The sequence below is a fragment of the Cebus imitator genome, unplaced genomic scaffold (assembly GCF_001604975.1).
Source record: "Cebus imitator isolate Cc_AM_T3 unplaced genomic scaffold, Cebus_imitator-1.0 Scaffold74, whole genome shotgun sequence".
Taxonomy (NCBI): Eukaryota; Metazoa; Chordata; class Mammalia; order Primates; family Cebidae; genus Cebus; species Cebus imitator.
Window position 1 is genome coordinate 3,720,671 of NW_016107389.1, and position 21,948 is coordinate 3,742,618.

The 21,948-nt window shown below is 35.5% G+C and overlaps 1 protein-coding gene across 3 annotated transcripts in view; it reads right to left on the reverse strand.

Annotated features, from left to right (window-relative positions):
- Positions 1-7,159: 7,159 nt before the first annotated feature.
- HSD17B4 (hydroxysteroid 17-beta dehydrogenase 4) overlaps positions 7,160-21,948 on the reverse strand; it is a 93,586-nt gene continuing 78,797 nt past the window's right edge. For all 3 annotated transcript variants that reach the window (XM_017531867.2, XM_037739734.1, XM_017531869.2), the window contains exons 21-24: positions 19,158-19,244; positions 17,768-17,906; positions 12,612-12,739; positions 7,160-7,585 (exon numbers count right to left, since the gene is read on the reverse strand). In XM_017531867.2, coding sequence (XP_017387356.1) covers positions 7,496-7,585; positions 12,612-12,739; positions 17,768-17,906; positions 19,158-19,244 — 444 coding nt within the window. In that variant the 3' untranslated portion in view covers positions 7,160-7,495. The remainder of the gene's footprint in view (positions 7,586-12,611; positions 12,740-17,767; positions 17,907-19,157; positions 19,245-21,948) is intronic.

Consider the following 21,948-nt stretch of genomic DNA (forward strand, 5'->3'; position numbering starts at 1 on the left):
CAGAAGACAGTGGGAGCCAATATTTAACATCCTTAAAGAACAGAACTTTGAACCCAGAATTTCATAACTAGCCAAACTAAGCTTCATATGTGAAGAAGAAATAAAATCCTTTACGGACAAGCAATTGCGGTGGGATTTTTGTCACTACCAAACCTGCCGTACAAGAGCTCCTGAAAGAAGCACTAAACATGGAAAGGAACAACCAGCACCAGCCACTGCAAAAATATACCAAATGGTAAAGAACAACAACATAATGGAGAAACTGCATCAACTAATGGGCAAAACAAGAAGCCAGTAACAAAATGGCAGGATCAAATTCACACATAACAATAACAATGTTAAATGTAAATGCCCTAAAGGCACCAATGAAAAGACACAGACTGACAAACTGGATAAAAAGTCAAGATCCATCAGTGTGCTGTACTCAGGAGACCTACCTCACATGCAAAGACACGCACAAACTGAAAATAAAGGAATGGAAGATTTACCAAGCAAATGGAGAGCAAAAGAAAAGCAGGGGTTGCAATCCTAGTCTCTGATAAAATGCACTTTAAACCAACAAAGATCAAAAGAGACAAAGAAGGGCACTACATAATGGTAAAAGTATCAATGCAACAAGAAGAGCTAACTATCCTAAATATATACGCACCCAAAACAGGAGCACCCAGATATATAAAGCAAGTTCTAAATGACCTACAAAGAGACTTAGACTCCCACAAAATAATAGTGGGTAACTTTAACACTCCACTGACAATATTAGACAGATCGACGAGACAGAAAATCAACAAAGATATCCAGGACTTGAACTCGGATCTGGACCAAGCAAATGTAATAGACATCTACAGAACTCTCCACCCCAAATCTACAGAATTTACATTCTTCTCAGCATCACATCGTACTTACTCTAAAACTGACCACATAATTGGAAGTAAATTACTCCTCAGCAAATGCAAAAGATCAGAAATAATAACAAGCAGTCTCTTAGACCACAGTGCAAGAAAATTAGAACTCAGGATTAGGAAACTCACTCAAAACCACAAAACTACATGGAAACTGAACAACTTGCTTCTGAATGACAACTGGATAAACAATGAAATGAAGGCAGAAATAAAGATGTTCTTTGAAATCAATGAGAACGAAGACACAATGTACTAGAATCTCTGGGACACATTTAAAGCAGTGTCTAGAGGGAAATTTACAGCAATAAATGCCTGAGAAGCGAGAAAAGATCTAAAATCGGCACCCTATTAACAAAATTGAAAGAGCTAAAGGAGCAAGATCAAAAAAAAAAACTCAAAAGTTAGCATAAGACAAGAAATAACTAAGATCAGAGCAAAATTGAAGGAGATAGAGACACAAAAAGCCCTTCAAAAAAATTAATAAATCCAGGAGCTGGTTTTTTGAAAAGATCAGCAAAATAGACAGACTGCCAGCCAAACTAATTAAAAAAGAGAGAGAAGAATCGAATAGCTGCAATAAAAAGTGACAAAGGGGATATCACCACTGATTCCACAGAAATATAAACTGCCATCAGAGATTAATACAAAAAACTCTATGCACATAAACCAGTAAATCTGGAAAAAAATGGGTAAACTCCTGGACACTTATAGCCTCCCAAGACTAAATCAGGAAGAAATTGAATCCCTAAATAGACCAATAACAAGGTCTGAAGTTGAGGCAGCAATTAATAGCCTACCAACCAAAAAAAGTCCAGGCCCAGAAGGGTTCACAGCCGAATTCCACCACATGTAAAAAGAGGAGCTGGTACCACTCCTTCTGAAACTATTCAAAACAATACAAAAAGAGGGAATACTCACTAACCCATTTTATGAGACCAACATCATCCTGAAGCCAAAACCTGGCAGAAACACAACTAAAAAAGAAAACTTCAAGCCAATATCCATGATGAATGTCAATGAAAAAATCTTCAATAAAATATTGGCAAACCAAATGCAACAGCACATCAAAAAGCTTATCCATCACGATCAAGTAGGCTTCATCTGGGCTGCAAGGCTGGTTCAACATACCCAAATCTATAAATGTAATCTATCACATAAAGAGAACCAAAGACAAAAACCACATAATCATCTCAATAGATGCAGAGAAGGCCTTTGACAAAATTCTACAGCCCTTTATGCTAAAAACTCTCAATAAACTAGGTATCAGTGGAATGTATATCAAAATGATAAAAGCTATTTATGACAAACCCACAGCCAACATCATACTGAATGGATAAAATCTGGAAGCATTCCTTTTGAAAACTAGCACTAGCAAAGATGCCCTCTCAAACCATTCCTATTCAATATAGTATTGGAAGTTCTAGCCAGAACAATCAGGCAAGGAAAAGAAACAACGGGTATTCAATTAGGAAAAGAGGAAGTCAAATTGTCTCTATTTGCAGATGACATGATTGTATATTTAGAGGACCCCATCATCTCAGCCCAAAATCTCCTGAAACTGATAAGCAACTTCAGCAGTCTCAGGATACAAAATCAATATGCAAAAATCACAAGCATTCCTATACACCAATAACAGAGAGCCAAATCAAGAACGAACTCCCATTCACAATTACTAACAGAATATAAAATATCTAGGAATACAGTTAATAAAGGATGTGAAGGACCTCTTCAGGGAGAACTACAAACCACTACTCAAGGAAATAAGAGAGGACAAAAATAGATGGAAATACATTCCATGCCCATGGTTAGGAAGAATCAGTAACGTGAAAATGGCCATACTGCCCAAAGTAATTTACAGATTCAATGCTATCCCCATCAAGCTACCAATGACCTTCTTCATAGAACTGGAAAAAAAACACTTTAAACTTCGTATGAAACCAAAAGAGAGCCCGCATAGCCAAGACAATCCTAAGCAAAAAGAACAAAGCTAGAGGCATCACACTACTGTCCTTCAAACTATACTACAAGGCTACAGTAATTGAAACAGCATGGTACTGGTACCAAAACAGAGATATAGACCAATGGAACAGAATAGAGGCCTCGGAGGCAATGCCACACGTTTACAACCATCTGATCTTTGATAAACCTGACAAAAACAAACAATGGAGAAAGGATTCCCGGTTTAATAAATGTTGTTGGGAAAACTGGCTAGCCATGTACAGAAAGCTGAAACTGGACCCCTTCCTGACACCTTACACTAAAATTAACTCCACATGGATTAAAGATTTAAACATAACACCTAACACCATAAAAACTCTAGAAGAAAACCTAGGCAGTATCATTCAGGACATAGGCATAGGCAAGGACTTCATGACTAAAACACCAAAAGCAATGGCAACAAAAGCTAAAATAGACAAATGGGATCTAGTTAAACTCCAGGGTTTCTGCACAGCAAAGGAAACAATCATTGGAGTCAACTGGCAACCAACAGAATGGGAAAAAATTTTTGCAATCTACCCCTCTGACAAAGGGCTAATATCCAGAATCTACAAAGAATTAAAGCAGATTTAAGAGAAAAAAAAAAAAAAAAAACCCATTCAAAAGTGGGCAAAAGATATGAACAGACACTTTTCAAAAAAGACATATATGAGGCCAAGAAACATAAGAGAAAATGCTCATCATCACTGGTCATTAGAGAAATGCAAATCAAAACCACATTGAGATACCATCTCACACCAGTTAGTATGGTGATCATTAAAAAATCTGGAGACAAGAGATGCTGGAAAGGATGTGGAGAAATGGGAACACTTTTACACTTTTGGTGGGAGTGTAAATTAGTTCAACTATTGTGCAAGACAGTGTGATGATTCCTCAAGGATCTAGAGATAGAAATTCCATTTAGCCCAGCAATCCCAGTAATGGGTATACACCCAAAGGATTATAAATCATTCTATTATAAAGACACATGCACATGTATGTTCACTGTGGCACTGTTTACAATAGCAAAGACCTGGAACCAATCCAAATGTCCATCAGTGATAGACTGGATAAAGAAAATGTGGCAAATATAAACCACAGAATCCTATGCAGCCATAATAAAGGATGAGTTCGTGTCCTTTGCGGGGACATAGATGAAACTGGAAACCATCATTCTCAGCAAACTGACACAAGGACAGAAAACCAAACAGTTCATGTTCTCACTCATAGGCAGGTGTTGAACAATGAGAACACATGGACACAGGGAGGGAAACATCACACACTGGGGTCTGTTGTGGGGGCTAGGGGAGGGACAGCAGGTGGTGGGGAGGTTGGGGAGGGATAACATTGGGAGAAATGTCTGATGTGGGTGACAGGGGAGAGGGCAGCAAATCACCATGGCATGTGTGTACCTATGCAACAATCCTTCAAGATCTGCACATGCACACCAGAACTTAAAGTACAATTAAAATAAAAAAGAAGTTAATATATTTCTCATTGAAAGGTAAGAAGAATTAAGGAGATTGGGGCATTTGACAATATTAAATATTACAGAAGTGTTAAGGAGCATGACTAATAAGTTACCAAATCTGGATATGAGTAGTTCTCTGACCATTATTATTGACAGAGATGTGTAAGATAACTAAATCATAACTGCCTTACATTTTAAGTATCTAGACTATACAATCAACACTTTCATTAATATATGGTGGCATTTATTTTAAAATGCTATTTCTATTGGACACTAAGCTTTTCCAAGCTGATTAAAAACAACTATTTAGTACAATAGACCAACACTGAAAATACTGCCATTGTTCTTTTTAATTCAGTTGGCATAACAGATCACTATGAATTAAATTTTCAAATAGTATACAGTTCATGAGAAAAAGGCGTAATTGCCAGAAATATAATTTGTTTCTATGCTCACTACTTATCTTGTTCACCCATTAAAATCAGTTAACATATTGAGGTCTTCTACTATGTTCCATCACTGTTCTGAGTATTGCAATTCCAAATTTCTGAAACCTTCTCCCCTGATCCCTGAATCTACATTCTTGTTTCCTCAAACAAAGTGTTGTGCTGAGTTCTACAAAGCCCTGTTCAGGATTGAAAGACATATTCCTCAGCATGGTACTGTTACAAGAACAGACACACCAACCAATGGAACTGAATAGAAAACTCAGAAATAAGAAGACTGCAAACCTACAACTGTCTGATCCTCATCCAACTTGACAAAACCAAGCAATGGAAAAAAGATTCCCTAGTAGGTTTAATAAATGATGCTAGGAGTGCTGGTTAGCCACATGCAGAAAATTGAAACTGGACCCCTTCCTTATACCTTACATAAAAATTAACTCAAGATAGGTTAAAGACTTAAATGTAAAAACCCAAAACCATAAACCCTAGAAGAAAATCTAGCCAATACCATTCAAGGCTCAGGCATAGGCAAAGATTTCATGACAAAAATGGCAAAAGCAATTGCAACAAATGCAAAAAATGGCAAATGAATCTAATTTAACTTAAGAGTTTCTGCACAACAAAAGAAACTATCATTAGAGTGAACAGACACCCTACAGAATGGGAGAAAAATTTTGCCATCTATCCATCTGACAATGGGCTAATATCCAGAGTCTACAAGGAACACAAACAAATGTGCAAGAAAAAAACAACCCCATTAAAAAGTGGGCAAAGGAAATGAACAGACACTTCTCAAAAGAAGACATACACGTGGCCAACAAACATGAAAAACAAACCTCAACATCATCACTTATTAGAGAAATGCAAATCAAAACCACAATGAGATACCATCTCATGCAAGTCAGAATGGCGATTATTAAAAAGGCAAGAAACAATAGATGCTGGTAAGGCTGTGAAGAAATAGGAACGCTTTTACACTGTTGGGGGAGTGTAAATTAATTCAACCATAGTGGAAGACAGTATGGAAATTCCCCAAAGACTTAGAGGCAGAAATACCATTTGACCCAGCAATCCCATATTGGTATTTACCCAAAGCAATATAAATCATTCTATTAAAAAGGTACATGTATACAAATGTTCACTGCAGCACTAATCACAATAGCAAAGACATGGAATCAACCCAAATGCCCATGTTATGATAGACTGGATAAAGAAAATGTGGTACCTAGATACCATGGAATACCATGCTGCCATAAAAAAGAATGAGATCATGTCCTTTGCAGGACATGGATGGAGCTAGAGGCCATTATCCTTAGCCAACTAATGCAAGAACAGAAAACCAAATACTGCATTTTTCACTTATAAAAGGAAGCTCAATGATGCGAACACATGGTGGGGAACAACACACAGTAGGAGTGTTGGGGTGGGCGAAGGTGGGAGGAGGGAGAGCATCAGGAAGAATAAGCTAATGGATCTTGGGCTTAATATCTAGGTGATGGTATGAGCTGTGCAGCAAACCACCATAGTACATGTTTGCCTATGTCACAAACCAGCACATCCTGCACATGTACTCTGCACTTAAAAGTTTAAGGATTTAAAAAAAAAATTTTTTAAAGACATATTACCCCAATTTCTGGGTAAGCCAACTCCAGGAACTGCCCTACCGCTTTGACTAAAGTCATGGCCCCACTGCAGAGCAGGTCATAACCAATGACTAGTTGCCTCAGGACAATTCTGAATGACCATCCCAGCTTTGGAGTTCCCCAAAAAATCGGTCAAGGCCTTATGATAACTGCAACCACAGCCTAATGTCTCCGTCTGCCCAGTCCTGTTTCCTTTGCTTCCCCTGGTGGGTGCTGCTCCTAAAACCACTCCCAAATCAACTTCCTGCACATGAATCTCCATCTCAAAGTCAGCTTCCTGGGAAACTCAGCTGTACTAGCCACCCACACATATTCTCCTCAGCTGTTACATGATTGAAATTTACTCCATCCCTGACCTTAGCACCCCACTTGCTGCTGGTCACCTCTGCATACAACTCATCCAAAGAGTATCTCACAGCACACTTCATCCAAGCTAAATGTTGAGAAAAATAGTGATGTGGCAGTACTTGCTAGTGACCATCTTTTTTGAGACTGCTGATTATTCAAGAGAGCTATACTTGGTAGATTTATAAGCATTATATGTAGTAAAGAATTTCCAGCAAAGGGGAGGGGAGAAGAAAGAGAACTATTTTGAAGCACAAAGACTTTTCTCTTGCTTTAAAACAGAATACTATCAGAACAAAGTGTGAAAAATGAGTGCATACATGGAAATTTACATAAAAACTGGAATATCAATAAATAAAAGAAAAAGAAAATCACAAAAAAGGTAACAAAGGCCTTTATTGATTTAATTTTTCTTTCAATTTATCAATGCTCTTGCAAATTCTAAAGAAACTGGACTTGGGTGAAATTTTTTATTATGAAGATACAGATCTAAGAACAGAAGGATAATTAGGTGCTACCTTAGAGTTCCTTGTAAAAATAATGATACATGAAAAATTAGTAGAAAATGAAAATCTGAAAAGTTATCTCGTATCTGAAAATGTTAAGCAATTTCCCCTGCATCTTAGTTCTAATCACTTTTGCAGAATAATCAAGCATATTTGGGTGAATTGAGTATTTAATTATTCCATTTTTATTAACAGTATAGTGTGCCCTTCAGAGCTTGGCATAGTCTTTAAGAATCATCTGAAGTTTCTGGCTCAGCATGATGTTCCCTCTGGCCTTCAGTCTGCCACTAAAGAATGCCTGCAAGGAGAGGAGGGAAAAGAGTGCCAACTGTTACAATGTTATAGTTTACTAATTTTTTTAAGATCATTATTCAAGCTGAATACAATTGAGTTAATAATTCTAGACAATAAAGGCAACTTTTATTTCACAATGACAATTTAATAACTATAGATAGCCTGTATTTTTAAGATATCTAAGAAAAAAAGAAAAAATGATTCCTGTGTGTTTTAGAATACTACACAATAATTTATCTGAACTCACAGATCTGGGAGTTCTGTTTCAACCTATGTTTCTGGCTTTACTTTATATTCTTATATATGAATTTGAGGCCATATTAATAAAAGGCTATACTGTACTCCTCATAATATTCAATTCTGAACTTTTAAAAGCAGATTTAAAATATTTACATTTTCATGCACTAGAAAGCCATGTAATGACAAATTAAAGAATATAACACAACAGTAAATAGATCACAGCTACAGCTTCAGAATGCCTAAGTTAAAATCCAGGCTTTGCCCCTTAATAGCAAGGTGAGCTGGAGCAAATGCTTAGAATACTTAGCCTCTCTGAGCCTCAATCTTCTCATCTATAAAAGGCATGACAACAGTACCTATATAACACAACTCTATTGTGTGAGTTAACTAAAATTATCTTTACACTGCTTAGCTTAGTAGTTTAACATGTGGTAGGGAGTCTTAATTCATCATTATTACCAAGCAAAAGCTGGTGTGTTAAAAAACGAAGGGTTCCTATACCACTTCTGTAGCTAACCTGATACAGAAATTTGTGCAAGTTGCTTAAATTCTCCTTCAGTGCAAATTCCCTACCAGTAAAAGTAATAAACGATAAGTTTTTATAGCTTACACAAAATATGAAGTGAAAAAGCCTCTAGATTTCTAGCTAAATGGAGAAAATAGTGGTATCTATATACACTTAGCATTACAAAGCAGCTCCACAAATATAATCTCACTTAAGAATCACAGCTGTCAATTTGAAGTGGGCACATCAGTAGTTCTTATCCCAGTTGACATACAAGAAAATGAATTTCAGAGAGCTTATTAAATAATCTGCTCAAGTCTACAGAGCCAGCAAGAAATAGGGCCAGGGCTTAAACTCAGCAACGCTTGTTAACAATACTTGTTAACTAGGAGCACTTAGTCTCAGAAGCAAACGCTCGTGAACTGGCGAAAAGGCAACAACTTTTTATTTCAGAAATACTGAGACAGAGCTCATTCAGTCACAATCAAATGCATTCAAACAAGAGACCAGGATTTCAAAACTAAGATTTTTTTCACTATGCAGTTACAAAAACAAACAAGCAAACAAAACAATGGTCTGCAACTCATGCAGGGAAGGAATCAATACTTAGATCCTTAGACCAGCCTGCCAAGTACTAAACTCTGAAACGGATTTACAACCTAAAACAAGAATACCTAATTACTTTCAGTAAAAATATCAATTTTTGATAGTTATTTTTGATAAGAATTTTGTACATAACTCTTTCCTTCTATCTATTTTCCTATTTCTTAAAGTTCTTAACCATACATCCATATTGCCAGTTTCCCAACTCTTCTCTGCCATGCACCTGACATCACAGCAAACTCTCAGGGCACTGTGGAATACTGTAAATTTTGGAGGAAAATACAGTTATTATGGTCAAACACAAAAAAACTAATTGTTTCAAACTGCTTTATAAATGAAACTGTTGGGTAGATGGTTTGGCCTAGGAGTGCCAAGCAAAAAGTAGTAAGACTATAAACTGCCACAAAGGAAGAAGGTCTGGAAGCACTGTGCTTTCCAGAAAGACTATACCAACTACTAACTGATTGACTGAGACAGGGTCTTGTTCTGTCACGCAGGCTACAGTACAGTAGCATGATCACAGCTCACTGCAGCCTAAACCTCCTGGGCTCAAGTGATCCTCCCACCTCAACCTCCCAGGTAGCTGGGACTACAAGTGTGTACCACCACACCTGGCTAATTTAATTTTTTTTTTTTCCTTTTTGTAGAGACAGGGTCTCCCTATGTTGCCTAAGCTCAAACTCCTGGACTCAAGCAATCCTCTGGCCTTGGCCTCCCAAAGTGCTGGAATTACAGGCATGAGACACTGTGCCTAGCCTATAGCAATTTTATATTCCCTCCAGCTGCATGTGAATTATCTTATCCCAACCATAAAAATAGTATTTTCTTACACTTTGAAAATATGAGGCAAAAATAACATGCTTTAATTTGCATTTTTGGATACTGGGAAAAATGTTTTTTCTCTTGTTTGTCATTTCTATTCATGTCATTAATTACTGTTCCATATCTTTTGTTCACTTTTTCTATTGAGGTTGTAGTGCTTCAAGAATTTTTTATATATTAATAATATCAATATACTATATATCATCATTTTATTTTTTCCCTTGGTTTATGGAAATATACTATAGAGTCTGACAGGCAGAAGTTTCTAATTTCTATATAGCCTCATCTACTGTTATTGAGTTTTCATTCCTTACTTCTATATTTGCTTTAATTTACCCAAGCATTAACTGAATGTCTACAGTATACTCGGCAACATTCTAGGCTAGGCTGAATATCTGTCCCTGTTCTCACAGAGCTAACATTAAACTAGGGGAGTCAAAAAGTAAAATGTAAACAAATAATTAAAGCCTGTTATAAACACAATGAAAGAGAAAACAGGAAGCTATTAGAATATAACAGGAAGGAACTACTTTGGATGAAATGAAGCCAGCCATGCAAACAGCTAGGAGGAGAAATTCCAGCAAAAGCAAATGCATAGACATTGAAGGAGTAAAAGCTGATGGGAAGGAACTGACAGGAAGGACAAAATAACTAGAATTACCATTGCAGGTGATGAGGCAAGTGGCATGGGATGAAGCCAGAAAAATGAGCAAGGTAAAGAAACATCACATACAGCATAGTACTAGGTAGCTTGGATTTTATACATGTGCAAAATGAAATCTTGGAGATTTTATCAAGTGGGATGATAAATATGAACCAGCAATTAATGACAGTAGTAGAAATGACTAACATACATAAATAATCTGATTTACATTTTTAAAGGACTACTCTGGCTCCTAGGTGGAGAACAACAGACTGAATGGGAGAGACAAGCCTGGAAGAAGTAAGACAGGTGAGAGATAACACAGGCTAGGATCACGGTGATATCCCTAGAGAGGAAGAGAAGATGAATTCAAGATATATTATGGAGAAAGGTCAGAGAGAAGTAAGGATGAAAAGGATACAGAAGGGCAGAAGGAATCTAAGATAATTTTTACATGTCTGGGCTTATTAATTTGGGTAGACAGATGATGGTGCCACTGAGTGAGAAGGAAGAGATTGGGGGAGAAAAATAAATCACAAGTTCTATTTGGGTCACAGTAAGTTTGACACGCTGGTGAAATTTCCCACTAGAGTGGTTAAATCAAGGGTTGGTTCTATCACTACCGAGCTCAGAGAAGGCTAAGTGGAGCCAAGTTCCTCCTGCGGTGGCCTTTGTACTAGCTGTTTCCTTAGCCTGATGACTCATTCTGGTACTCTGTTCAAGTCTCTAGCAGGCATTTCAGGTATCTTAGAAAACCCCCATCAGGACTTTAAACAACCCTGTTTAAAATAGTTCCCCTGTTCTGTCACACTCTAACTCAAGGGTTGACAAAAAACAGCCAGAGAACCAGATCTACTCGGCTGTCTGTTTCTGTAAATAAAGTTTTACTGGAACACAGTCACACTCCATTGTTTACATAGTCTCTATGGCTACTTTAAGCCTACAATGAATGGCAAAGCTGAAGAGCTGCAACAGAGAGACCATCTTGCCCACAAAGCCAAAAATATTTACTATGTAACCCTCTGCAGAAAAAGTTTGCCAGTCATTGCTCTAACACTCTTATTCTGCCTTATTTTTCTCTAACTTGAGATTTTATTTCCTTTGCATTAGTACACTAAAACGAAGTTCTGTACAGTTGGGTTTTGTCATAATTCAGCCAATACGTACAACCTGAATCACAGTAGGTACTAAATAAATTCCTGGAAAGAAATTAACAGAGGGTTCACTGCATTGCCAAGCACTATACTAAGCTCTTCATACATATTATTGGGTTTAGTTCTTACAACAAGGCTTTGTAAACATTACAATTATTATACTCATTTTACAAATGAGAAAATTAAAGCTTCCAGATGAAGTGATAGGGCCAAGATACAAATTTAGATTTTATTGGATGCCAAAGACTACCTTTTACCTACTATATTACTTACAATTCCTTTTAGTTTTTCTATACAAGAAAACGAAATGTTTCCTCATTTATTCAAATTACTTCTTTGCGAAAGCTATTTTTTAATAACTGTACTCATCCACTTGTTTGAACGCCTTCATTCTAAAAATCAAAAAGTTCGTTCTCTTGGGATTTCCAGCTACATAATCACAAAATGAATATAAATTTTTCTCCTCCATTCTAATTGTCACATCAATTACTTTAGTTGATAAAATTCTGTATATTTACTTTAATTTTGTATATTTGTGGAATGGCCAAAAGTTTCAGAATAATATTAACTAAACAATGGTCACAGAAGGCACTCTTGTCTTAATCATGATTTTCCACTGAAATGCCTCTAAGATTCACCTTAAGTAAGACATTGGCTATTATGTTAAAATATTCTTCTATTTTCAATATTCAATGATTTCTTAATTTTATATATTGGGAATGTCTAAGTTTACGCAGTATCTACTAATATGTGGTTTTCACCTTTGAACACACAACAGAATATTATTTAAAAATCTAGATGTGGGTTCTACATTATTATACTGCATCCTGAAGAGAAATTTCACCACCCCCTCAAAAAGAATCAGTCTTAAAAAGTGTCAGCTGAAACCCCATTAAAAAAGAAATATATGACCTGTCAACCAGAATATCAGTATTAACTGTGTGATCTTCAGAGTTCTAAGAAACCTGTCTTATAAATCAGAATTTGGGAGTCAGCTCAAAAAGTGCAATTGTCAAAGAGGAAACAATAAAACAATGAATAAATGAACATTTGAGAACATTACCTTCTGAGGGTCAAGCCTGCCCAGAACCACCTCCATGAAATCTTCATCTGAAAGTATGATTGTTGTATCAGCAGCACCTTTTGCAGGGCCTTGGTACACTTTTCCAGAGCCATTTTTCAGGTCAATAGCTGGAAAAAATAGGAAGAAACCAATGTGTATCTTTTTCTCTCCACAAAATGAGGGTAAAATAAACCAAGTAAAATAGTTTCCAAGTTAATATGACATTTATTCTACACTTACTCTATCTATCGATTATATATTATTTGTCATTTAGAAAAAAGCAAAATACAGAAATACAAGAAAACAGAAATTTGAGGTGAAGAAGTGGAACTTCAAATTCTGTAGTGGCTCAGGTCATGGTCTCCAACCACCACCATCACCCTGAGTTTATAGACACCTGTAAGATCACACCTAATCTTATTGCAGAAGTGAAGAAATAGATTGTATTCATTTTCTCTTAGTGGCAGAATTCATTATAGCCATCTTACTGTTGATTTTTAGCTCTGTATTTATGTAATTAAGCTTCTGAAAGAGTCCATAACAATTTCAGTCATACTTTACAGCATTTAATGAGGAAGGGGTGAGGTAACTTGGCATTTGAAAAGAGAACATGACATTTGAAAACTTGGAGACCCCTGAGGATCTTATTAGGATATATACTTTACAAAACCACAAAGGGCTACTACAGGAGAAAGAAGGAACCGTTTTTGTTTATGCCTCCTTCCCTTAACATTAGAAGGTCTTTGCCGGCACAAACATGTTTTGTCTTTGTATCCCCTATACTTCCTTGAAGAGAAAGTACTTAGGAATTATTTATTAAATGGAAGAGCACATGAAAGAAGGATATCTACCCTTCAAAAATATATATACAATATATATTAATAGTAACAAACACAAATAAAAAACCTCAGGTTAAAAATTAAGGTTAAAAAAGTCACACCAAGAGCATACTACTTTTGTGTTATTCTGCCAAAAGTTCATAAACTAAAACTAGTCATAAAAAAATCAACTAAAAACAAACCAAGAAACATGCTATAAAATAATTGGTCTGCAGTCTGCAGTCTTCAAATATCTCAAAATCAGGAAAAGCAAAGACTGAGGAACTTCTCCAAATTAAAGCAGACTACAGATCTAAGAACCAAATGTAATATACAATCCCAGATCGGACCCTGATCAATTCTCTTCTTTCTTCATTTTAATAATAAAGGATATTATTGGGACAATGTTCGCTATAAAGGATATTATTGGGACAATGTTGAAATAGTAACAAGAACTGTGGATTAGCTAATATACTGTATCAATGTTTATCTCCTGATATTGATCATTGTTGTGTGACTAGTTAAGAGAATGTCTTTGTTCTCAGAAAATGCTACTAGAATAGTCTCTTAGGCATAAAGGGACATCATGTCTGCAAGTTACTCTTAAATGCTTCAGAAGAAAAAAACGCATATGAAGGAAAAAATTAGTAAACAAGATGACATCAAATTTTAACAATTTGACAAAACTGGATGAAAGACAGACAAAAGTTCTCTGTAGTATTTTTGCAACTTTTCCATAATTCTGAAATTGTTTCAAACAAAAAAATTACAAAATGACGTTACTAAGATGAATAACACACAGAAGATAGAAAGTCAGAATTGTTTTAAATAATGTTGTGCATTCGTGTGTACTTTTGAAGATAAATGTACATGAGCATGCAGCCAGGAGCTGCTCCTGGAAGAGAAGAAGCAGTCAGTGTTGCTTAGGGAATAGAGAGTGACCCTGAGGCACATATGTCTCCAACAAACAGGACCCCATTCCTAAATGGAGAACATATTTCTTTCCAAATAATATCTTTCAGGGCTTTTCTATAAATGAATGAGACGCTCATTTCAATCCAAATCCAAAATTTGGAACCAACACCCTTGAGATTTAGTTTATATCCAAGTTGAGAGACCTAAGCGGCAATCTGGTTTGACTGCTAGATGAGCACCAACCCAGGAGCTCACAGGTTTTAATAATCACATGGTATCCTCAAGAATTAATAATTCTGGTATCAAAAGAATGCCAGCTCTCAAACCTCTGTATATTCTTATATATTGTGGCAAATGTCTAGGATTCAAAATAGCTAAGCTCTAATATTTAAAGAACATCTTCATCCAGTCACATCATCCTATAGTACATATACAGTACATAATGGAGGCTTGGATTTAGTCCAGATATGCAGACTTAATTCTATGCAATTATAGTATATATATACATATATTTAAACTCGGCTTATTTTATTATTTAACAAATAATATTCAAACAAAAATCCATAGTATTTGTACTACCTTGCTATCTAACTGTAAATTCCACTTATGTTCCTATAATGGAAAAGATTACAAATATGTGAAAGGAAACCAAATTTAAATACAGAAGGATAACAACCAAACTGCTCAATGACAAACACAGCTTAAACTATCATCCTAAAGAAAATAAAACAGATTTTGCTCAGCAACATTGTATTTAGCACATGGAAATAAATCTTTGTAAAAAGTTTCAGTAATATTATTTTACAGGTATTGGATACATACAGACAATAGATTCCTATTTGAAAGTATAGGACTGTCTGTGCCTAGAATACCAATAAATTACATATTTAAAACCTGTGAGCCAAATTCTATGATATTCACCTTGTTTACAGACAAATGGAAATATTAGAACCACTATTCCATAAAGTGAACAGGAAAAGCAGATAATCCTTCAGGACCAGCAAAGATTTTCCTTCTATTTTCTTCCTGCATGTCATGAAGCAAGGTGCTGAAGCTAACGTTCTTAATTCCAACTACTAATTCCTCAAATATGGTTTCCAACTCTCTGCCTCCAGCTATCAAGTTACTACTAAATTCCAGGTCCACAGTCCCCACAATCTAGTCCAGATCTTGGTTGGCTACAGTTTTGGTCACAACTTAATCATCTTCTCTCCCAAACCTCCCTCCTCTACCTGTTTCTTACTTCTAGTAATGGAGCCAACATCCTCAAGCACACATGCTCAAAACCACAGCATTAGTTTTGCCTCTCTCGTTCCTGTTGTTTTTTAGACATAATCAGTAGCTAAATTAGTCAATTCAATCTTAGCAATAGTTCTACATAGGCCCTCTCCTGTCCTTTATTACCGTTTCCTTAATTGAGGTCTTCCTTCCCCTTACTCTGCAACTCAACAGCCTTTGTTTCCTCAACCCCAGTATTTCAGCTTTCAGCTTTCCTGACACATTGCCTCTAAATAATTATTCCTATGGATTTTTTAAAAAAGGCATCCTGTCTATTCATATTTGTAGTCTCCACCTAGCAGAGAACTTGACACATACTCAAAGGTTTATTGAATGACACAATCCTCCCATTCTCTGAAAGGAGAGCACCCTTTTCCATGTCTCTTATCACTTATGTTCTATAAGAATTATTAATATACATGTACAGGTCCACAATTCCTTATCTGAATGAATTGCTTCAGGCTGGGTTTTGAAATTGGGAATCAGATTTTAGGAAGGAAATATAATGCATAAAACATGTATTGCATATTATAAAAGGGCCCCAATGATGCAACACTCTATAAACAAGTATATCACTTCTATACTTGACTAACTCACACTAGGTGAGTTAAAGACAATCGACAGCATCATGTAAGTTCAAGTCAGGCTTCACCAGCAGTTATGAGAAAAAAACTGTTCATTTATAGAGCGTTTTGGTTTCTGGAGTTTCAAATAAGAGTAACTCTGTTTTAATTTTCAGAAGGAGGCTGTACTGTAGGCGACATAAATCCTCTGATTCTTTATCTTTCTTATGCCTTTATGTCATCTTTCATTTTCTCTGCATTTTTACTGTTGCTTAAAACAATAAAATAGTTTTCAAAGGGTTTACTACAACAACTTCTGGCTAGTTTTAGAAATTAATAGCAATAAATACTATAAAATATGTCAGTTACTTATTAAATATTTCATTGGTATCATATTACACTTACATATTTCACTCATACTAAATAAAAAATAACATCACAATCCATACAACAAACCTATTGTTTTAAGAGAAGGTACAGTATCAATTTCAGAAAAAGGCAGCCATACTATTTTCTAAAACTATGCTTTCTACATGACTTTTAGCACTCATTCAACATGTACAGAGTCAGGCTAGTTATTATGTATTATTGACCATATTAGAAGCCAGAAATAGACAAACTGCAGCCCTTTCTCAGGGTTAAGCCCAAGGTCAAATGAGAGAAAATATACAATTATAAATCACTAAAATACAGTAAGAAAACTGTGGCAAGCAACAGACTCTGTTCAAAGGGAATTCAGAGACTTATTTCTCTATCTCCTATCCATTTTCATCTTTACAAACTAATTGAAGAATCTCTACGAAAATAAAGGTATATTTCCTTTATTTTCTAAAATGAGGAAAATCCTATTATTTTAGAATACTCTACAAATAAAAGTTTGTGCCATGATTAAGGATGTGAGTTATACAGCAGACACAAAAGATCTGATACAATATTTTTTCTTGGTTCTTTTTATCCTCTAATTTCTCTTTCTTTACAAAATGGTACCAGGGTCCATTTGGACCTCCATATTAGTGAAAAAGAAATATGACTGCTTTCTTTCTGCAGCAAGATGTTTTATACTGAGTGCACGGAACTCTAATAGATAATTTCCCTAGACTAAAACAAGTACCTTTGACTACAATCTGCATATAGCAAGAAAATAGCAATTTTATACTGATAATTAAGATAATCCAAACTACTGTTTTAATATGAAGAAAATAATTTTATAACTGTCAAATATAATGACTTAAAAATATTTCATTTTGACTTGATCAATTTGCCTTATGGTTAAGAAGCTGAAGACTAGATAGATAAAGGTGCATATAGCCAAGATGGCTGTTTAAACTACTTTCAAGGATTATGATGAAATCTTAAAAGCAGGTATTTTCATTTCAGTTGATTCCCTATATTGTACACACACATACACAGACACACACACACCTTTGGGCATTCCCAAACCTGTTCATTCCCACGTGGTGGAAAAAACAACTTACCTGAAAAGGTAAGACTTACCTACCTTCAAAGGTCTTTAATTGTTAAAACGATACTTTATTAACTAAGAGTCAACTTAGAAAATAATAAAATCACAGCTATAACTTACTCCACTTAGCTCCAACGCTTCCGCCTTTAGTTATATGCCACTCAAATACAGCATTTACTTTCTTCACCACCTCACGCCCAATATCCTTTAGGTGGCGTCCTATTTCCTCAAACACAAGGGTACTCTGAAGCTCCCCACCCTAACAACAAGGAAAATTGTTTTAAGTTCTTTAAAAAATAATTCAAGGACAAAAGTGATTACAAATTATATGTGAAAAAAAGTGATTTTTTAAAAACTCCGCACACAGTTTTTTCAAACAATGTATCTTCTTTACTTTCTTTATATTTATATATGTCACTCAGAACCTCAGTCCTCTTAATAAGAGGATTTCACTTTTATTAAAATTCAGAAATTGTATTTTAAAAGAAAAATAGGAACTGGCCAACCTATGTTTCAGCTAACTTCAGGGAGATTCTGATCAAACTAATCAACTTCTATGGTCTTATTTTTTTATTTATAAAATGGGACTAAATTACATGAAGTCTGAATTTCTTTACAACTCTAAAACTTCTTAAGTTTTGGGTTTTTGTTTTTTGTTCTTTTTGAGATGGAGTCTTGTTTTGCTGCCCAAGCTGGAGTGCACAATCTTGGCTCACTGTAACCTCCACTTCCTGGGTTCAGGCAATTCTCCTGCCACAGCTTCTTGCATAGCTGGGATTACAGGAGCCTGCCACCAAACCTGGTTAATTTTTGTATTTTTAGTAGAGACTGAGTTTCATCATGTTTGCCAGGCTGTCTTGAACTCCTGACCTCAAGTGATCTGTCTACTTCAGCCTCCCAGAGGGCTGGGATTACAGGCATGAGCCACTGAATCCAGCCAAAGTTTTTTCCTTAGATTATTCTGAAGGTGGACTTTAATTTTCAGTCACCTATGTGGTTTATGATAGACAATTAAAGATCATGGGTATGAAAACCTCAACATTACAAAGTTAATATTTCAGAGATAGAATATAAACATTTTTATCAACAGTCTCAGCATGCTAATAAAGAATAATACAATGTTTTAATAAGTTATATACACTATTGGTTTACATATTTGCATATAAAGCTTTATACAAATCTTTAAATCAAGAAAAAGTACAAGATATTCAAGTTTTTAATCTACTTTTCTCCAAAATGTTGTTTGCTTAAGATTCTGATTAAACAACTGATCTATTTACTCTAAAACTAGAAAATTATGTTCTCTTGAAATATATCCCAGAATCCTGCAAAACAAATTGCCAGAGTATTCCTTTTATTCCAAGTAGTTCTGAATCAATGTCTTTTGCTTCAAAAATTAAGAATAGTTTCATGCTTGTTAATTTTCTAAAGTAGCCTAACCATTCTTAAAGTCACCTTAACTGAAATTCTTAATGAGAAAGTGGCTTGGATACTAATTTTTATAACCTACTTCAGAGAGTGTCTTAGCTGAAATATCAGATGTTGGTGCAAGATCCACATAAGCATTTGAAAGGACAACATCTCCAGTTCCTTGGACCTTAGAAGGAGAAGGGAAAAAAAAGTTTACTCTGAATTACAATGGAAGTGCAATTTCACTGTGAAACAGTATATTTAAAAGAAATTTATGTTTGCCTCATATGAAAAAGAATATAATAATCCAAATAAAAGGCTCAAGATGAATAAACACAAAGGCTTTCTGATTTAATACAACTAATACTAACCCTGGCTTCAGAATCAATTGGAGCTCTCATATATACATATGTGTGTGTGTGTGTGTGTATACACACACACACACACACACACACACACTTGTATATATGAGAATGAAGTCCCATCTCCCAAAATTCCGATGTAAATAGGCTGGGATAGAGCCTGGGCCTTGGTGTTTTGGGTTTGTTTGTTTGTTTGTGTGTTTGTTCCTTTGCTTTGCAGGAGGGTAGTCAGGGGATGAACTCTTACAAATAGAATTCAGTCAATGCTGAATCCTTATAAATAGTAAAAGCATAGAACAATAGCCACATGAGGTAGTGATACTCAAAGTACATTTTTTCTGCTAATATAGAATAAAATTGGCTAGGAACAAACAGTAATAGTGTTTTTAAGTAGTAATTCCAGGTCTTATTTCAAGAAGAAGTATACACGGCATAAATTAAATGCCTAAATAGGCTTTGATCAAAATAGTCATTAAAGGAACTCAAATTCAAATTCCTAATCCTTCATTTGAAATTATTCCAATGGCTATTCTTTCATACAAATTATGATATTGCTACAAATGTATAGGATAAATTTCTAAAGTTTAAGGTAGCATTTATTAAAACTTTGATTTTTAACAATCAAGATCATTCTCTTGACTACATCCATCATATTTTGGAGAAAAAAAAAGATCTTTCAAGTAATTTGTTCATTTGACTTCAAATTATATACATTGAAAAGCATGGAAAGATATAATTAATGGACAAAATGCACTTTAGTAAATTACTTTGTTACCAAGTCAAGCAAATCATTTTAAAACACTGGCTTAAAATGTTTCCTGTATCTTTAGAAAGGAAAGGAGGAATGGAGGAAGGAAGGGAGAAAGAAAAGGAGGAAGGGAGAGAAGGAGTACTAAAACTAATAGAAAAACGTATCTATAAGCTCTGAGGAAAAATATAGTAAATATGCTGGAAAAATAAGATGGCACACTTAGAATTTAACAAAATGGCAAGAATATATTATATGCAGACATTTAATCACTTCTCAGCCCTTCAAGTTTGTATCCATAGAAATTATTTACATACTACTCGTCACCAGAATCGCAGGAAAATAAATTTACCTGTAATATAGTCATGGTCCTCAACACTCTTAGAGTTCATAATCTTTTTTTTTTTTTTTTTTTTTTTGAGACGGAGTTTCACTCATGTTACCCAGGCTGGAGTGCAATGGCGCGATCTCGGCTCACCGCAACCTCCGCCTCCTGGGTTCAGGCAATTCTCCTGCCTCAGCCTTCTGAGTAGCTGGGATTACAGGCACGCACCACCATGCCCAGCTAATTTTTTGTATTTTTAGTAGAGACGGGGTTTCACCATGTTGACCAGGATGGCCTCGATCTCTTGACCTCGTGATCCACCCGCCTCGGCCTCCCAAAGTGCTGGGATTACAGGTGTGAGCCACCGTGCCCGGCCAGAGTTCATAATCTTAATCAAAAAGCAAAACTTACTCATACAAAACAAATCAGCAAATGAGAAGGCTCCAAAATATGTGGCACATACATTAGCTGCAGAGGCTTTCAGAGACCAATGTGAATGTATGCATGGGTAGGAAAGCAGGGAGGAGTAGTAAGAGCCTGCCTCTAAGAGAAAGTGGAGCTTGAACTTAAGCCTAAGGGACAGGAGGAATTTGAGAAGTAAAATAAACAATATGTACAGATTAAGCAGGAAAATGATATTGCAACCAGCAGAAAGGAATTAGGAGTAAAGTAACGACGTAAGAAGAATTTTGCAAAGTTATCTATTTGTGAAAGAAAACACGATACAGAAAAGACATTTGGGCCTGTGATCAAAGCCCTGAAGCCATGCTGATTGGGTTTCTAGCCGAGCTCAGCCACTTGCTGTGTGACTATGAGCAAGTTATCTTGGACGCCTAGATTAGATTTTCTTTGGAACCTAGATTTTCTTATATTTACATGCAGATTTATTACGCATATTAAAGAAAATACTATTGCCAGTTTATAAGTTCTCAGTAAGTGGAAGCTGTTGCTATTATTGTTGGAGTTGTTTAAAACGCTCCATATAGCATGAAATGATCAGGCCAAAAAGTATTAGCCTGGTCAACTGTGTTGACAAAAACTGTCTTTTAATTATTTGCAAATAAAACAATGATTACATGTCCTTTTAGTATTTTACTGGAGCACTGCTAACAGCCTTACCCCAAAAACCTCACTCTGTAGAGAGATATACCTTTATGTGGCTTGTCATTTACTGTTCGTTAGGCCAGGACTCTGTGATAAAACTTGTTAATTTGTGGATTTTTGTATAATAAAGATGCATATGATATCTGTCCAGAGAAAAATCATAAAGGATAAGATTTTACTTTCCTGTAGGATATTAACTATTTTTGTCCCTAACATTGCAAAATTATTTTAGAATACCTTTTGTGTTGGACCATATAAACGGTTGTTCTAATTGTCTTTTGAACATGTTTTATCACATTGCAAGATCCTTCGTTAATGAGTCAAATAGATTGCCGTCATGTTTTCATTGTAT